General features: G+C 44.3%; 1 protein-coding gene across 2 annotated transcripts; it reads right to left on the minus strand.

Annotated features, from left to right (window-relative positions):
* Positions 1 to 239: 239 nt before the first annotated feature.
* On the minus strand, positions 240 to 19,336 carry LOC139336273 (aggrecan core protein-like). 2 transcript variants are annotated; one of them, XM_070970327.1, is made up of 20 exons: positions 19,219 to 19,336; positions 15,215 to 15,309; positions 14,962 to 15,053; positions 14,104 to 14,395; positions 13,673 to 13,847; positions 13,288 to 13,415; positions 12,895 to 13,188; positions 12,133 to 12,441; positions 11,850 to 12,024; positions 11,642 to 11,769; positions 11,145 to 11,438; positions 10,964 to 11,062; positions 9,256 to 10,869; positions 8,451 to 8,528; positions 7,342 to 7,455; positions 5,126 to 5,284; positions 4,950 to 5,032; positions 3,870 to 4,014; positions 2,910 to 3,092; positions 240 to 2,796 (listed from the first exon to the last, which is right to left on the minus strand). In XM_070970327.1, exons 2-20 carry the CDS (start codon positions 15,300 to 15,302, stop codon positions 2,729 to 2,731), a joined length of 4,518 nt encoding a protein of 1,505 aa, XP_070826428.1. In that variant the 5' UTR covers positions 15,303 to 15,309; positions 19,219 to 19,336; the 3' UTR covers positions 240 to 2,728. The 2 variants fall into 2 exon arrangements, with proteins under 2 accessions (XP_070826428.1, XP_070826421.1); XM_070970320.1 differs by lacking the exons at positions 7,342 to 7,455; positions 14,104 to 14,395; positions 14,962 to 15,053; positions 15,215 to 15,309; positions 19,219 to 19,336 and having other exon boundaries at positions 13,673 to 13,817.
* Positions 19,337 to 19,808: the final 472 nt, after the last annotated feature.

Raw genomic sequence — 19,808 nt, forward strand, 5'->3', positions numbered from 1 at the left:
GCTGCTGCCACAGAAACACTGAGCTCACTGAGAGGCAGACGCAAGGTGAAAGACGTGTTTGTCGTCTGTACCTGGAATATCTGGGCGGTGACCCTCCTGGAACGCCAGAGCACTGACTGACCTCTGCAGCTTCCTTATTATATAAGCTTCACACTTGTAAACTTAATGTCTTAATCTAGGTGCGCTGCATGGACAGAGATGAGGAACATACAGAATGAGAGAAACCTGAATCCATCACAGACGTTAATAACCAAAGTGTTTTTATTTGGTGTCCATCAGTGTGAGTACAAACATTCAGACGTGAGTTCACTCTGCACCACAAAAAGTCAGAAGACACTGTTAGATGAGGATGAGGATGAGGATGAGGATGAGGCAAACAGGCCGAATGTGTTTCTCTTAAATGATATTTCATGTATTTCATATCAGTTCTGTGCGTTTAGCTGCTCCATGCAAAGAGCCAGTGTGTCAGAACTGAACTGAAACCTCATGTCAACAACAAATGCAACGAAAAACCAAAACCAACAGCGTGTTAGATGTTTCTCAGCGCCGTCCGACCCTGTCTGTGGCGCTGAAGGCTCATCTTTAAAAACAGGTGACACGCATATTTTCACTCTTAAAGAATAATCTGTAATTTCATAAAAACAGCTGCTCGCTGTAGTTTTTACAAAACGTTGCTCAAAGAGTTTGTCAGCTGTTTTCTGCTGTGGATGAATGAATGTTTGGTGTTCTAGTGACGGCAGCAGGACGGTGTGTGTGTGTGTGTGTGTGTGTGTGTGTGTGTGTGTGTGTGTGTGTGTGTGTGTGTGTGTGTGTGTGTGTGTGTGTGTGTGTGTGTGTAAGACTAACTTAAAATAAACTGCAGTATGTGTGTGTTGTGTGTTGAAGAAGTTGGATCTGTGACCGCCCTCAGCCTCGCTGCCAGTTTGTTCCAGGGGCCTCTCGCGTCACCGCAACCGAAAAATCCCCTGCGGCTCAAAAAGCATTTTCTCCTTCAGCTACCGTCGTAAAAAAAGACATGTGTGAAGCGTCTGACAGGACGTGCACTGCTGATGTGTGCTTGGCATCCCAGCATCGAGTTCTTCTAATGCATCTGCGGTGTGTTCATGGTGATGAAGGAACATGTCAGCCAGTAAAAGCGTGTGGCTCATTGATGTGTTTGTAATAGTTTTGGAGCAGCACTGGAGCTCTATGGCTCAGAGGAAGAAGATAAATCAGGCTTTGGACACACAGACAGAACTTGTCCGTAAGATTCATGGTTGGTTTTGGTCTTTTAATGTGATTTGTTGACAATAAGAAAATAGAGAATATTGACAGACGTATCCTTTAAATTAGTGAATAAAGCTCTGGCGTGTAATTCTCAGTCTTTGGTTTCTCATGAAGCAGGTGGCAGGATGTGTGAAGGAGGCACAGCCTCCAAATACAGCAACAAGGACACAAAACAAGTGCACAAATGAAAGCAGTCAGTCTGATAAAAGCAACAACAGGCATTTCACACTGCAATGCTTACAGCGAGGTTATTTCCTCTGAGGTTACAAACATGAAATAGATAACAGGTTCATTACACTGACACTTGCTCCACACAAACACCACGCACTGCACAGCCTTGTGGGAGATGATGGCAACTAAAACACACAGAAAACAAAAGGCTCAAACCAGCCAACATGACAAACTGTGGAGAAACGAGCGGATTAAACATGAAGGCTTGATTCATCCTGATGGTGTGTCGCACTGAATCTCTCTATGACACTCACCGGCTCAGTCCAGCACAGACTCTGTCACTGTGTGAAATCAATAAATAAAAGTTGTGTTTTCACATTGACCTAAAGTCTCTTACAGCGGACTGCTCAGTGTGTTGGATTTGAGTTTAGTCTGACTGTCACCTGTTTAATGTTCTCTTCTTGTTTCCACTCATGAAGGGGGTCATTTTAAGGAGATATGTCCACTTTAGAGGTGTGAAATAGTCCAATAATCCTAAATAAGATTCCCAGTACATTTCCCAAAATGCTGACGTACTCCTGCTGACAGTTTAAATTAAGAACTGCTTGTGTCAGACCTGAGTTGAAATGAAACATCCCTTCCAGCTGTTGAACATGCTCTAAATAATAAAGTTGGACTGACATGTTTGTCAGGTGACCGGTTTGACACCTTTCCCACCCTGGACCATTCATTCCAGCGTACACAGATCAAATTAAACAGTCTAAGCAGTGCAGTTGTACTCGGTGCCGCCTTTGACTGCCTTTCCTGTAATGGTTTCTCACTCTGTGGAAGTAGTTTTTCATGCCGTACAATGAAAGGAACGGCGGTGAATGGCCTTCTTCTGAAAGCGAAACCTTCAGATACACTGACTGAGTGCAGAAACCGGCCTGAAGGATAGAAGCTGACTTTTTGGGACCTTACGCCATAAACCAGTTTTATAGCAACATGTCAACAGCGAACCAGACAGATGCTGCCTTCTGTAAATGTAAAACTCATATCCCAGCAATGATTTCGCCAAACAAAACTATATTACAATACACACGATAAAAATAAACTCAGAGCAATTAAGTTATTATATAGAATTCAAATCTATGATGAGGGTCAGGGGGCAGGACGGACAGACATCACATTACCATGCTGTGGGAGCCTTCATGTGGGCCTTCCAACAGTTTAACCCTTCAGTTCCTCTTCACTAAAATGGACTTTCATGTGCTGCCAATGTTCTTTAAAATAACAAAGTCCTCCTCTTGCTTTAGTGGAGCCTCCTGCTGGCTGCTGCGCTCCTGCTGCTCCTCCGATGTATTCTTCTTCTGGCTTTCACTGCGGCGGGAGAAAAACACGACAGTGAGTTATTGTTAAGAAATAACACACCTGTTCTTTTCTGCAAAGCAGTCCCAAGATGAGTGATGGGTATTCGTGCCGAGCGCCCTCACCGTCAGTACATTCCACCTGGGGTTTCTCCCACCGCCCGTCGGCTTTGCAGCGAACCACCGGAGGGTGGCGTTGTGTAAAACCCGGGTTGCACTGATACCGGATGATGGCGTTGACAGGGTATTCCTCCTTCCTGTTACCAAACATGTGGGCATTCTCCACTTCTGGCGGGGCGCCACAGGACACTGAGGAGTGAACCAGAGACCGCAGGGCACTTTATCAAACCAGGTGTCCCACGTGTTTTTTAAGTAAATGGCTGCTCAGAGTGATCATAGAGATACTATGGGAATTTTACAGGAATACTGGGCAGCAATGTGTCTCTATGATCCTCTCGCTCTTCCATGACTTCATGCTGCTACTTGTCACTTTGGTATTGAAGGTGACACAACTCTGTAGAGTGTATAGAGTATTTATAGTATATAGTTTAGAGGATATTATAGATCCAGGATGAAGCTGACAGAAGGACGGGACTGAAAGAAAAAGCCGCAATTACAAATCTGTCTGCTACTTCAGCATCATGGATGTGGATTCATCAATGCACGGCGCTGTTAGACTGCTGATATTTCAGTCATACATTCTAACTTACACAAACCTCAGTCAGATAAAGGCTCAAAGATCTCTCTGCTACTAGGGGGAGAGAGGCACTTTAACAAGGGGGATGCATTCTGGTCATTTTGCAAACAAGGAAGATAGCATCTCCCCTCAAATCGCCTACCGGCTGCAATCAAGCCAGTGAACTTACCTTATAACACAGTTGCGAGTATATCATCAAGTCTAATGGCTCTGTGTGAAAGGGCGCTCCCTCGCAGCGCTATTGAAACCCTCATGGAGAATTATGTCGCAGCTCTGCAGCTTTATCGAGTTTTCTAGCCTCTTTTAGCGCTTTAGTTTGGTTTTACATCATTATCTTATTGTAGGCTAACAAACCAGCAGCAGCAGATGTTAGGTCTGAACCAACACACCTGGGCCTTTCTTGCAGGTAAACGGCAGGTGGTAGTTGCAGGGCACGTCGTTCCACTGGCCGTTCTCATGCCAGATCATCACCACACAGTCTTCTCCGGAGTTGAAGTAATTATCTGGCTGGTTTGGCCTCCAGTTCTCGTATTGCTGTGGAAGAGGAGTAAGTAGAAATTTACTCGACCAAAATGTAAACCTAGACTCAGAGAACAGCTAAGAGCCACGTCTTGCTCGTCTTCGCCGTCAAACTCATTATTCTGTTCCTCAAACAGCGTGTCATCTCACCAGTACATGAAGCAATCAGCTTCCACCAACACAGCCACCTTTTTCAAACACGCTGTTCTCAATCCAAACTCCCTGTAACGAAGGCAGTTTTTTGCGTTGCACCTGTTTCTTTCTTTCAATAAACCCACTTGTGTTGAGGTGGGTGGAGTGGTGCAGCTGAGGTTGTGTTTATGCAGATCGGATGGTGCTGAGCTATTTTGGATCTTGTTACGGCATCGCATTGAATTTGCCTGCTCAGACAACCTCTTTCCTTTCTTTACATACCAGAGATACACAAGTCAAAATCATAAAAAAAAAAACCTTTTCAAGCATGTTGAACTTATGCAAAGTGCAAAGTTAAATGAAACCCAATATAGAACTATTAATGCAGTGAAAACATGATTTGTATTGAGTTAGATTCATTGGTTAGCTCTGAGGCATCAGGAATAAACAAAGAGTAATAATTGACCTTGTTTGCAGTTACAGTTGTTGTTTTGAATGTTGTCCTTGGAGGCATTTTGCATGTCTTTGTGGTCATTTTAGTCTCTTTTTGGTTGTTTTGTGTCTCTTTGTAGTCACTTTGCATGTCTTTGTGGTGATGAAGAGTCTCTTTGTGGTTGTTTTGCACGTCTTTGTATTAAATTTACACCCTCTTGCATGTGTGTACTTACACTATTTACAGTCTTTGACAAGGGATTGCAAAATCAACTGATTTTAAGGGGTTATAAATAAAAAAAACTGCTGCACTAGGCCATGCAACCGAACTAAACTATACTCTGCCTGTAATAGGAGAAACACAACAGTGTAACGTCCTCACTTACCAGTGGAGTGCCATCTGTCCAGCGGAAGTCATTCTCTACTGTCTTGTCATTCAGTCCGATCCACTGGTAGTCCTGTGCGTTTGCTGTAGAGAAAGAAGTGCCGAGACTTTATTTCTCATTCCTCTCTGTCTTCATCTCCGTGGACACGAACACACACACCACATTTTTCCACTCACAGTTGACGAAGTGTTGCTCCTCCGGGGTGATGATGCTGACCAGATGGGCGTTCAGGTCCCGGCAGCGCTGCTCTGCGTCCAACCACATCTCTCTGTCAGAGAAGTGTAGGTAGCAGTTCCCCTGAAACTTAGTCCAACCGTCTTCACACTGCTGCTCATCTGCAGCCACAACACCGGAGAGTCAGTGTTCATTCAGTGTATGGCACTCTGACTGCACTTTCACCTACATATGCACAGGTGGTTTTCATTTTCAGGGCTCTGAGACTCAGATACACTCCAAAATAAATCTTCTGTCTCATCCACAACTACAAATGGGTTGGGAAACTAAAGCACAGCATCTGATGATGAGAAGCCATTCTGAATTCTGATCATTCTCTCTGCTGTCTGTGTAGTAGTAGTAGTGTTTGAGCAGCTGATAAAGTGCTTGATATTGTTCACAACCCATGTAGTGTTTCAGTTTTGCCTGTTCAGTACTTGTCTTGTGAGTCGGTGAGGAGCGTTTTTCCTTCTGCCCTCAGTCGTTCTGGCGTCCAGTACAAATCTGACAATGGACAGTGTTTCCACCCCGACATACAAAACAAACGTCCCAGTACAGACTGGAAAATTAAACATAATGCTTCACTTCAGCTGGGAGAGCCCTGCCCAACAGTAATGTAATTGTGCATTTCAGTTTTTTCCTTTTACTCTAACACTCAAAGGCTTCATTCATTCTCCTGCTCCTCCTTAATAACCTGAACATAAAGGGTCAGTCCACCCAAATTACACAGAAGTATTTTCATACTTTCCCATGTACCCCAAATGGTGTTGGCTTTTTGTTGTGCATGATGTCCACCTCTAAGATTTCTGTCTCTGCCCAGATACAGCATGCCTTTCACAACATGTCCTTCCAGAGACAATGTCTCTGTTACACAGGATGATCCACAGACTTGGGATCAGCATGCTTGACATTATCTGAACTCCAGGTCCACTAAGTTTGCAGCACTTCTAACTTCTCACTGTCTTCATCAGCAAATGGAATTGGCTCTGGTGACATTTCATAATATATGGGTACAAAGAAAGGATGATGAACCTCTTAATCTAATCTAAGAACAGGATGTACACGGTAACTCATTAAGCACCTCCAGAAGCATCCCTAACACTCTTTTATGTGGTTGGCCTGTGGAAATGTCTAGGAGTCTGCACTGTCCACCATTTAAAATCCTAAGATCTGATCTCTGCTGCTCTTGAAAGGATCCCACCTGAAGAAACCCAGAATGGTGATATCACATGCAACCACTGCAGGGAACACTGCATCGGGTTCAGTGGTCAAATCTGCATGAAAGACACTTCTGCCTGACACACCTTAGAAATTGCATTATCAATCACTTCAAATAAATTGTCTTTATGAAGATCGTTTAGTGTGCTTAGCATTTAATCCTGGTTGGGATGTTTTTTGTGAAAACACACCCTGCAGTTGGGTTTTTGAGGTTCTCTAACTCCTCCCCCCTTAGTCACTGTCACTATGCCTGTCAAGCTTTGTATTCTAACGTGGCACTGACACAGTTAACATTGATAATGGTTGCAGATTTGCCACTCAGACGTAGCAGCAATTTTTGCATAATGGGATGCTTCTCTGTTACAGTGGAATCCCTTGAATAACACGGCTGAACACGACTATTTCAAACGTAACCTGAAATGATGTTTCTAGCTAATAATATGCTGTTGTCTTAAGACTTTGTAACCAGAGTAGGCAGAGGGCTAGTTAGCCAGGCATGCTAACATTAGCAGCTCTCCTAAGAGCAGACAAAAGAAGCATCATCCACACTCTTTTGATGCTGAGTGTTGCTCTTGCTGGTATCTCATGCACATCACTCTGGAAACATGGAAAGACTCCATATAAGTTTTAATAAAGGGTCAAATGTTCAATGTTTGGAGCAGTAAAACACTGAACAATGACTGCATCACTGGATGCTATTCCTGGGAAGCAAGGACTGGGGTGAACTGACCCTTTAGTTACTTTTATGACCTTTTTTGAAAAGGGTCCCAGTGCAAACCAGGGACATCACTGCAACATGTCGTGCATCTTCGACTGCTGGGCCACCACGACTCCTCGTGACTTTGTGTTTTCACAGTCACAGTGAGCAGTGATGCTATTGGTGGTGATGTTTAGCATCTCTCTCCTCAGTTGTTTTTGAGAGGCTGTTGTTAGTATTTATTAGCTGAAGCTGATCTCATACCGATCTCACAGCGTTCCCCTCCGTAGCTGGGCAGGCATAAGCATTTGTAAGAGTCTGCACTCTCCACACAGGTGGCTCCATTGGCACAAGGGTTGGAATGGCAGACATCTACCTCTGCAAAAAAGGGGGGCGGGTGACACTACTGTTTCAGCGTGGGGTGGGGTGGGGTGGGAGGTTGGCCAGCAAGGTGAGGGAGGTGAAGCTGTGATAGAAGGACTATCACACCTCAGAACTGAAAAGTTCATGAACAATACTGTAGCTGCTGCAACCTCCGATCCAGATTAGACTTACTGCACACTTAGTCATCATCTCTGTTCCTTTGATAAATTGCATTATTTGAGGTGTTTCAGGTAACCATATTATTATCATGAATTATATATATTGAAATATAACAAATCTGTGTTTATTTCTGTGAAGAAAACAACTGATTGTTGTAATATGTGCAGTAAGTTTGTGTTTGAATCTGTGGTTAGTTGCAGCAGAAGATGAGTATTGAAATTCAGCAGGTTGAGAGCACCCATATGATGCCAGAAAGCACATATGTTTAGCATGCATATAGCCAAGCAGAGGCGGCATCCTGGCACAGCAGACCAAAAACAACATACAGGCTGAAGACAGTTTTGATAACACGTGTGACACACAGGCTGTACAACCTCAGAGCAGAGCTGATACTTATTTGACAAGCACCCTAACATTCAGTCTGCCACACAAACGCAGAAAACCATAGCCAGACACAGACAAAATGAATAAAAGGGAACCAAAGGAACACAAAACATAGCAAAAATATGATGCAAAAACACACCAGGACAGAACAGCAGGGAGAGATAAATGATTTTTGGTAAGTCCAGTAAGTCTTACTCATAAACAGTCAATATAATCACAATCAGTTCAGTGTTTATATGAAAATATAACTGACAAGCTGATTAATAAACAGAATGCAGACCAACAATATAAAACATGCAAACTTTTCAATGACAAAGACATACAGACAAACACTGCTGGCAAAGTCTAGCAGACCAAAACATCATCACACAATATTGAATTCAGTAGCTTTCAAAGAAAGAAATGAATGTGTTAAAATTGCTGCCTGCTGCTGTTCTGGGACTCACCATGGCAGACAGCAACCCCATCCTCTGCTGTGCATGGAGCAGCACCACATGGGTTGGGTTCGCATGGGTTGAAACCACCTAGAAAAACAGGTGAAGTGATTTAAACATGACATACACTAGTACTACTTTTACTGTACTGTGCATCAGTCTTCCAGGTTTTCATGTAAACTTAAGTTGATGAAATGTGAATTACCAATTGCAGTTGTCATTTGGTCGGAGCAGTGATATACAGCATTGTTTCAGTGTGCTCTTTGGCTTTTATGGCTCTTTAAAAACAATTTACAATTTACAATTACAGTTACTCATTTGGCTGACGCTTTTATCCAAAGCAACATACATATGAATTCACACACCGATGGCACAGCATAGGGAGCAGTTTTTTTGGGGTTTTTTTGTTCAGTATCTTAGGTTTGGACTGCCGAGGCCAGGGATGGAACCACCGACCTCCTGATAGGCGGACGACTGCTCTACCACCAAAAATCCTAAAACATACAGTTTACTGTCAAAGAATACTTAGAAAACAAGGAAAAATTGCAAATCTGAAATGCTGTGAACAGAAACTTTTTGTTTCTTAGAAAATGATCAACTGATCAATTAATCAACCAATCATTTCAGCTCTACCAGTGAGCTCCTGTTCGGGGATGTATAGTCCCAAGTTTGAACAAACACTGATCTCCATACCCCCGACACACTCTATCCCACGATTTTACCAGAATACAGGACCAGAACTGTCAAAAATGTCATGATATTATACAATTAATGATAGAAAATAGAGATTTGTCACAGAAATAAATGTTTGACCTACCCGCCACTGAACCAGTTTCTTCAGCAATGCCAGGTGTCTGCACAGAGGCTGGTGGCGCTGCAGGTGGAGGAGCAGCCAGTCCTGCGGGTGCAAGCACCGGGCCCTGAGTTCCATAGAATTCACCAAGGGTCTGTGACAGTTCAGTCACACTAAGGGCCTCCTCTGGTCCTGTAGTGCTCTCTGTCATTGCCCATTCACTGGATGGAGAGGGCAGCACCACCTGTGGCAGAACTCCAGAGGAAGCTCCTGAAGAAATGCCACTGGTTGTGAACAAGAGGTCATCTCCACTGCCAGAGTAAAAGCCACTGCTGCTTCCTTCTGCACTGTACATCAGTGACCCTTGTCCAAGCTCCATAGAGTGTGTGGTGTCTCCTGACACCTCTGTCATAAAATCCCCAGTCAAGAAAGTAACACTGCCTTCTTCCCCACTAGTTGAGGACTCAGATCCTGACATCCCTGATCCAGACATTCCTGATCCAGACCCAGAAACGAAACTCAAGCCTCCAAATCCAGATAAATGTCCACCACTTCCCTGTCCAGAGCTGTAGAGCAAAAACCCTGAGGCCTCCTGCTCTCCAGAGGATGACCCTGTAAGTTCAGTGAACCCTGACCCCACAAAGGTCACACCTGAGAAGAACCCAGAGCCACTTCCAGAGGCCGAGCCACTGAGATCACCATTGAGAATCCCAGATCCAGACATGTCTCCAGAGCCACTGAATGCCAGTAGGCCTCCACCAAGCTCATACTCCTTGTGGGTAGTATGGGTGGACACATCAATCAATTCACCATCAATCAGTAAGATCTGACCATCTCCACTTCCTGAAGCTTCTCCTGACTGTCCACTAGCACTTCCAGAGGAGAATCCTGATGGGAAACCACTAAACCCAGAAAAGTCCTGGCTGGTGAAGAAACCTGATGATATGCCAGAGAACTGTCCACTTTCCCCAGAGGTTTCAATTGAAGAGCCACTCTCCGCCAAGCTTAAACCAGATCCACTGCCAGATCCGGACAGCTCACCACTACCACTGAGCACTCCAGAGCCTGCTTCAGATGACGGGAAGATAAGGACCTCTGTGCTTCCCTCTCCAGCTTCTTGGAGTTCTCCTGAAACTGAGCCCTCTCCAGAGATAATGCCGTCGATGCCCGAAAAAACAACCCTGATACCAGATCCTTCTCCCCCAAGAGCTGATCCAGAAGCATCTGTACTGGTGAAACCTGATGTTCCACTGCCCAGCCCAGAACTTTCACTGCTGGTCAGCTCTCCAGATCCAGACAAATCTCCAGATGCAGACAGGTCTCCAGATCCAGACAAATCTCTAGATGCAGACAGGTCCCCAGAACCAGACATATCTCCAGAGGTGACCTGATCTCCAGAACCTGTCAGGTCTCCAGATCCAGACAGATCCCCAGAGGCTACATGGTCTCCAGAACCAGACAGGTCTCCAGAACCAGACAGATCTCCAGAGATTACATGGTCTCCAGAACCAGCCAGGTGTCCAGAGCCCGACAAGTCTCCAGAGGGACCCCCGGAGGCAGACCCTGAGCTGAAGTCTGCTGAGCCTGAGCCGGAGCCTGAAGTTTCCACAGGGATGGGAGTGACAATGGACGGAACAGCTAAAGGGACATAGAGAAAAAAATCTGTGTGAGACATGGGAAATAAAAGGTACATTTCCACAAGTCATTTGTTCATGATTTAAATATATCTTACCAGGCCTCAACAGATCAGTAACTGATGTTAGGTTAAGGAGGGCCTCCTGGATATCTGTGATGTTCAGTCCAGTTTCATTTGCAATAAGCAAAAAGTCCGCTGTAATAATGACACAATAATTAATGATAATGAAAATTAAAAAAAATAATAATTAGCCCATTAAACAATAGTCAACATTCACCTCTAAAACAATATGCATCAAATCTGGCGTCAAGCTCAGGAAAGCTTGTGTGGTTGGGATGTGCGTAAACTGTGTGTACTCCTGATTTCCCTGCTCCACACTCAGCGCGGGGGTTGTTGATGGGATACCGGACGCTACGATCCACTAGCCAGCCAGCGCGGCACTTGTCAAAACCCATCTTCCAGGCTGCATAGAGCTCTCCAGTGGAGGCCAGTACAGCATTTTGCTCTTGACAGCTAAAAGCAGCTTCATCATAGGTGAAACCCTCAGCAGAGCCCACATGGAAAACCTCACCTGTGGAGCAGATGAGGAGGAGATGTCAAGAAGGGGATAAATAATGACTTTAAACAACTAATTTTTCTCTCACGATGTCTTTTGATAGCTGTGTAAAAAGTAGGATAATGATGGTTAGTCTGATCATGTTGATTTGTTATTGTGTGTATGATAAAATTGAGTTCCACAAAAGTCTCTTTTAAGTTAGAGGGGTGTTTTCTTACCTTTGAGTCCATCAATATAGCAGTACACATCATATCTCTCCTCTGCTTGCCGTAAACCGTAAGACCGAACTCCAGGTTGATCCCCCAGATCACCAGCACATTTATCTCGAGGGAAAACAATAGGATACCTAGAAAAGATCAATTGTAATGATGTAGTGTTTTGGACAAGAATCTCTCTCCTTGCTTTGAAAATACATCTCAGATTTACCTTACAGTCTGGTCCAGTAACCATCCTGCATCACACTGGTGATACCCAGCTTCGTATGCTGCCTGCAGCTGCTCTGGGGTGGCAATGGATGCTCCGACACTCTGGCAGGCAAGTTGGGCCTCAACAAAGGTGAAGGCATAACGACTTGAGCCTGAGCGGTAATGGAAGACTACGCCTGCACAGAGAAACATGGGAAATTCTCATATCAACATTAGTATTAGGGCTGGTCTTCATATGTGATGTTACAATGATCATAACATGCATCAGCAGTTCTGTCACTGACCAGTTTGAGGCATCACAAAGCCTTTGCCGGGCTCCCTGCCTGTGTCGGGCGGGGCGGTGGCTGGCTCTATCGGGTCAGTGACAAACTCTGTGATATTAGGTGGCTGAGGCAGCAGCAGCGGCAGCTCAGTAGTGCTGTCTGTGAAGGTGAAGTCCACAATGGTAGGCTGTTGAGTCTCCACCTCTCCGACCGCCTCGCTCTCTGTGGTCGTTCTCCTGAAGAACACCTCTGGGCTCCGTGTCACTGTGGTAACACTCAGCACACCACTGCCCTCTTCTACGATGCCTGAACCTTCCTCGTCAGGGGACTCTGGAGGTAACCGGGGAGATAGATTTGTAAGAAAGTGCTGAAATTTTCCCATCCAGTAATGTTGAGTTTATAACAAGCCTGGCCTCTCCAGTCATGTAAAATGTCTAACCTCACAAGGTTTAAACCAGCACAAATTGACTCACTATTACTTTGCTGATACCTAATTGCTCCCACAACTCCATCACCCCAAGCGTTTGGTATTGTTGACTCAGTGTTCAGTGATTCAGTGTTCATGCATGTATTTGTTTTACATGGCAATTAGGTCTCCCAGCAGAATCCTTGTTGCTGCTGAGAGCTCCCTTGAAGAGCACAATCTTTTCCTGGATAACCTTTTACAATCAAAGGTCATCAATGGCGGTTAATCTCTTGGCATAAGAATCTCTGACTAGTGAAATTATCAGCGTATGGTAACAGTGCTCTCAGTATCTCCACTCTCCCTGAATGATGGCCTACCTGTGTAACAGAAGGCGTCGTAGCGGGACTCAGGAAGTGGGTATCCTGTCTGGTTTGTGTGTAGGTAAACAGTTCGCACCCCCAGAAGACCTCCTCCACACTGTGGCCGACGAATGTTGATGGGGTAGCGGACACTTCTGTCTCCCAGCCAGCCGGCGTTACACACATCCATCCCACCTTGCCAGGCCAGGTAAAGCTGCCCTGTAGTGGCCAGCTGAGCTCCCTGGTTAGAGCATGCCACCACAGCCTCAGAGAAGGTGAACTTTTGTGCAGAGGTGGTGTAGAAAACTCTGCCTGTATTAGGTAAGAGAAGAGAAGTTAAATAGGGAAAGAACCTAAGAAAATTCTCACACCAGTCCCATTAGAGATATTGCAGTGTTCATCTCAGTTTACCTGTCATCATCTCAGAGAAGCAGTAAACATCATAGGTCTCATTGAGGTCTCTCACTCCATATGTTCTGACCCCAGGCAGTTCTTCTTTGTCACCGTAGCAGTTCACACGAGGATCATGGATTGGGTACCTTGAGTTAAATGAAAATAAGCTTTGCTGTCTTCAATATGAAATACTGTATGTCGTCACTCTTAGAAAGGACAAAATCTTGCAAACAGGGATGATTTTGGAAAAGTTGGTCCCCTCAAACACAAGCTGATATCTGACATTGGCAGAAACACATTAACTTTCATGTTTGAGAGTCAGGTTACAGCCCTGAATGTGTTTGTGTCATGCTGCTCTTCCACCTGTGTTAATCAGAGTTAGCATAGAGTTGTGACAACCAACCTGACTGTTTGGTCAGAGAGCCAGCCAGCGTCACACTGGTGGAAACCATCGTCGAAGGCTGCTTGGAGCTGTTCAGGTGAAGCCATGACCGCGCTGTTCTGGGTGCACGCTGCTTTCGCCTTTTCAAAAGTCAGACTGTAGCGACCCATGATGGCACGGTAGTGAAACACAATACCTAGAGACGAATTCCTCGAAATTAAGATGTGAAATTTGAAGTGTGTGTGGCTGTCTTGTATATTTGGTTGCATTTGTGCAGTAAGTTCGAGAGTTATGGCAGTTTACGTCACATCGGCCACACCTACAGGAATTTGACAACCAGGAAAACTGTGGAACATTAAAAAACAAGCAAATAACTTTCTCCTGGATGTTCAGATCCTCACTGACATTATGTGACAGTGATGTGACACTTCTTTGAGAGCTTGTTTGCATACCTTGAACCTGCACATGGACGATGTCGTGGTTGTCCTCGATGCCATGCTGAACCTCACAGCGGTAGACCCCTGAGTCACTGGACCGCATCTCAGATATCTTGATGCTACCGTCTGTAGGAGTCATGGGGTAGCCCACCAGATGAACTCTGTCCAGGTAGCTTTCGCTGATACGCACCTGTCCTTCCAAGGCCACTAGGATAGTTGTGACTTTTTCTTTGGTAACAAGGCTCCATTTGATACGATGAGAAAGAGGAGCGATGGTGGGAGCTCCGGGGTCTGGGACAGTGTGGTCCTACATGGGAAACAAAAATTCATTCACCACCAGTTTGCTAAATACAAACAACCATCTGAAGCTAATTAAAGGTAGCATTAGAAAATAGAAAGGTGCTCAGTACACAATGACAAGCTAACTTAAATAGCACTCAAACTAATCTGAGCAGACGGTGGGCTGTTTACACATCGAGCAGACTCAGAACAACATCAGCATTCATTTTGAGTTGTGTTTCTGTCCACTTGATGAATTTAAATCCAATAATAACTCTCCTTTTAGCTTTGTCTTGGCTCACAAGCTCCTGAGTAAATATCTGACTTTTCAGGTACTTTCTTCACTGGCTCGTCATTAATTAAGTGTGTCCGTCTTCCCTTTGGTGCTGGGCACATAGTGACCAGTGGGTCAGAAAGCTCCACAGAGCTGCAGAGTTCGGTGATAACTCTCTGTGGATTTGTTGTTACGAACAACCCCTTTCAGATTTAATGTAGTGATTTGATTCAGCTGTAAATATTCTGTATCGAATACAGCAGAAAATATACTGGTATTCAAAACAAAGTGACATGTAGTAAACGCTCATAATTACACACCTCAAAGTAACACGGGAGAACCAATGTTCCTCCCAGGAGAGGACGCTGTGGTTCCTCCAGAGGAATGCTCACACTCAGCACATCCTCCGGGTCTGTGAAGGAGATCAACGAGAGTTTTCTGGTGAATTTCAGCAGCAGGTGTTGGTTATGACAATGATACTGAAGAGGAGATGATTATATTTCCAAAGTTTTGGTCTCTCTCTTCACATCCAGTAAATTCATGACATTAGTTATCATAAATATGTGCTCTTACCCATAAAGGAGTGCTCTTCATAAATGTAATCAAATGATGCTGAGATGACATGCAGACACGCAGACAGTAACACAATCCACCTTATCATGTTTTACCTGAAATATGAAAAAGAAAAATGGTTCTTCTCATTTCCATCACAGTTTGTATTTACTGATTGGTCTTAAAAGGATCCATTGACCTGTACCAAAAACCAGTAACTTCTCTGAAGATGCACGCTGAACAGTCATTGGAAACACATGATGCTAAGCTTCCAGTGATGCTGCAGTTTCAACACTGAATGTCTGCTTTGTTTGGGCTGGAAGAAGCCAGCTCATGTTACTGAGGTCATAAGATCCAAATGAAACTATGAGTCATTTATGTTCAAGTCAAAATTCATCCACGTTGTTTGATTCTTGTCATTTGACTGTTGGAGTCCACACCTCCACCTTTAATGTCTGACACACCCATACAACATGATTCCAGTTTTCCTCCACAGAAGCTCCACAGCAGCTTCTTTTCCCAAAGGAAAACTCACAGCTGCACATCTCTGTAACGTTCATGTGCCGGCTGAGTGATCTCTCTCTCTAACAACCGCCTCTTATTTTCTCACAGGAAAACAAGGAGCTCCAGTTCTTTCAAAAGTAAATATTTGCTGTTATTCCATCTGAGAGACACTTCCTGCTCCTCCCTCCTTCTACAGTGAAGGCCTGAGACTTTTCCCAGATTCAGTTTGGACATTTCCACATGCACGTGCATCAGAAGTGATACGACCACACGTCAGACATTCTTCATACGTGACGTCATCGAAAGGGTATGCTTCTGTGAAATTAATTCCTCCGCATTTGACCCATCCTGGTCATCCGTGCTCCATGGCAGACCAGGAGCGGTGGGCTGCCAGCCGACAGCGGCGCCTGGGGACCCAACTCTGTTTGTCACCATTGGTCAGGTGGTGATCTTCTTGCATGTTTTTGGTGGGGGTTTTTTATGGAGGATACCCCAGGTGAACACGGGGAGAACATGCAAACTCCACACAGAAAGGCCCTTTTTCCTTGAGCAGCAGCCACCGAAGGCATGGTGGAGGACACACCCCCAGCGCCCACAGCGGGAATCAAACCCGGGACCTTCTAGCTGTGAGGCGACAGTGTTACCACCATTCCACCATGCCACCAAATAGTAGTTAGTTAAGCAACATACTCACATCACATATTTAACGTAATTTGTGTGTAACAAACTTATTTCGACTCAAACTATGATCTGCAAACCTAACCAAGTAGTTTTAGTGCTGAAATCTGAGCAAACTGCCTCCGTTTCCCACCTGTTCTGTTGTTCAGGTCTGAGGATGTGTTAGGTAAGAGCCGTTTACTCAAGTTTAATTAGAAATGCAGGACCTTTAACTGACCTGGAATAATTTTCCTTTCTCTTTGCCTTTTGCTGCTTTTAAAGCCCCTCGGTTTCAAATCTTTGGGGTCCATCATGAACAAAATATTTCCTCCCAAAGTTAGAACACTTGTCAGTGTTTGACAGGAGAAATTTCTTGATTTGTGTGGGCCTAAAGGTGATGCCACAGCCATCTGGGCACCAATCAGGATTCATCAACATTTGATTCAGAGTCTGATGACAGCTGCTGTCGCCCACTCAGGCCTAATGAAGGTGATTATTTTCGGAGTTATTTAGCACTAAATCCACTTTTTTGAGGTAGGAAATTACATGTAGAGTCACGCACTGACTCTAAAGTCTGCAAAAGTCTGCCTCATCAGGACTGTGTGGGTGTGGTTTGATCACACTGATTGACAGCTGCGGCAACACAAGAAAACAACTGACGACAGGCAGAAACACAAATACAGAAATCTCTCATGAAATAAAACCCAAACTGTTAGAAAGTTCACCAGAAAATAGTGTGCGTTCATGTTGGAGCCCTATACTCAGAAAGAGGCTTCTTCCCCACCGCACGTAAGACAACCAGACCACCACAATGCCAACAGTAGAGCAGCTTTAGAGGCACTGAAACACTGAAACAGACTGTCTCTGAGCTCGTGGTCGGGTAGAAATGCAGCTCCGGCTCTCACCGCAGATTCAACAAGCTCCTGCAAACTTTTCTGAGCTGCAGAAATCCAACACACTCTGTGCAACCTGAACACGTCTCTCACTTATGGCCAGAGATGCAGCGCAGGGTGAAAGCCTGGAAGACGTCAGGAAAGGAGCGTCTTCTGGCGTGTGTGGGGGGGCTGTAACGTTATCCTTTATTGATCCTCGTCAGGAGATTTGTTCTCTGCTTTTAACCCGTCCTAAGCATAAGGAGCAATGCCGTCCTTCGAACGTACATGTTTATGATGGGAAAGAGAACATGCATGTTCTTTTAAGACGTTCTTTTGAGCGAATTCAGTGCTTTCTACTTTCACTCATTTTGGGGGAAAATACTGCCTCAATACTTTTTGTTCCCTCAGTCCATTTCTTTCCGGATTGCAGTTGCTTCTCAAATAATCTCTTAGATTAAGCTCGTCTTTGACAACTTTAAAATGCTGCTTCCCTCTTATTCTATCAGTAGTAGTATTCCAATAATATACACAACAGTCTGAATGGAGTCATTTTGAATACTTTTACTTAAACTTAAGCACATTTCGCTGATAATGCTTGTGTCCTTTAACTTAAAATGTGTACTGTGTGTACATGTAATGGGGTATAACTGTGCTATTTTTTCTTTTACTCATGTAAAACATCTCAGTACATCTACCACCGCTGCTGGCTGGCTTCTTCCTGCTTTTATTGCCTTGTTGGTGTTCACGTTAAGCTTTTGTGGATCACTGGGTGAACAGTGACAGACATCACCCACATTTCTGTTTCCTCCCTATTCTGGTAACGCATATCATTTTTAAAATGCGTGTTTGTCGTTCAGATGTGTCAGAGAAGGGTTAACTTTCTTCAGACTTCCCTTTGAGGGGGTGCCTCCTCCGGACTGAGCCGCGCTGTTTGGACTAAGTGACAGTTGATTAGCAGCTGAGCTGTGTGTGAGCCGTGCCGGTGGTCGGCTCCACACTGAGCTCTTTCAGCTGCCACTGAGGTCCACTCCCAGAGAGACCGGGGCCTATAAGACCAGATCTGTTCCCCCTGAAGCCCGCATTATGGCAGCTCTGACGACAGGGCCTATGTAAACAGCCCTCTGTGTATTCCAGGTCCTGCCTTTCCATCAGGTCTCAACACTGCCGACATTCAGGCGGGAGACTCGGAAAAGTGAGACATGATGGGAGGAGTGGAAGGCCGAAGGTGTGGTCGCACCGGGGCTTTGATCCTCACCTGTTTCCTCGTGTTTTTTAAAGCTTGTTCTCCACATGAGGAACATTTCTCAGTCAGGTTTGAAAACATCGAGTTTGATGATTCACATTACAGAAATACTGTAGACCCTCCTCCATAATGGAAACAAGTCACTATAATGTTCCTGTAAGACTCTCAGAGCAGCGTGACGTCTGCTGGTGACCTGCCGTAGACAGATTTTATAGATTTATGAGTTACACTGACTCTGATGTTTTGTACTGTGCTCTTTCTCATGTGGAAGACAAAAAATTTACTATGATAACAGTGTTTAAGATCTGTTTAAGAGTGATTTGTAAAATTAACTTTGATTTTAGTTGGTTTTCTTTATGTCAGCTTTTGGCTGCTGCTAAATGAATTTATTTTTATTCTAATGATTTTGTTCTGAAATTCAGCAAATATGATACTGAGATAAAAACGTCCTGTTTCAAGTGAAACCGCAAATGCAGTTCTTTAATTCCTTTTTTAAAGAACTGTTCCTCTTTCAGTAAAGAAAATTCATACTGAACACAAAGATGGCAAACTGAACCCACAGTACAGCTCTAAGATGTACGGCAGTAAGATCATAATAAGATATATTAAGGAAATACATTTCTGAAATGTTTTGTGAAAATTCAGTTTTAATAAAGCACACATGCTAATGCTGATCTGTCAGATGAAGGCCTGGTCCTCTCACACATTCATTCATAAAACAGAACAAAACAAAGTATTTAACTCACCTGTTGGAGAAATACTTTCAGTGCTGTCGAAGTCTGACTCTTCTTCAGTGAGCTGAGCTCCAGGTTTTGAGTTTAAAGGTCCCAGAGAGCAGCAGAGAGCTCAGGATGCTCGGCTGTGTGCAGAGGAAAGAGACTGGGACCAGGTCAGGCTTCAAACCTCAGAGGGAAACACCGACGTCAAGCTGCTCACAGCGAAGCCTGAGGAGCACTGATTTCTGCTTTCAGAGTAAAAGCATTTCTCAAAGGCTGAGCTCAGTTAGTCACAGTTAGTTACTGTAGATGTTCACCTGATGTGGGACGAAGTTAGACTCTGTAGTAGGAATGTAGGAATTTAAAATCAAGCATGCAAATTTATATTACTCACTGATTCATTTTAAGCTTTTTATCTAGAAATACTGACACAAGGAGAAGTTCTGACACACTTTAAGGACACCAAGTCAGAGAAACCTTCAGCCTAAATGACCCATAAAATATTTTCTTCTGCTCAGTAGTTCTGTTTATAGTAAAACGTCGACCTCAGATCTACTCAGTTAATCTACTGTGTTTTTAAATGGATTTCTGTTGTAAAAAGTTTCCAAAATTTCCAAAAC

This window comes from Chaetodon trifascialis, chromosome 1 (genome assembly GCF_039877785.1).
Source record: "Chaetodon trifascialis isolate fChaTrf1 chromosome 1, fChaTrf1.hap1, whole genome shotgun sequence".
Taxonomy (NCBI): Eukaryota; Metazoa; Chordata; class Actinopteri; order Chaetodontiformes; family Chaetodontidae; genus Chaetodon; species Chaetodon trifascialis.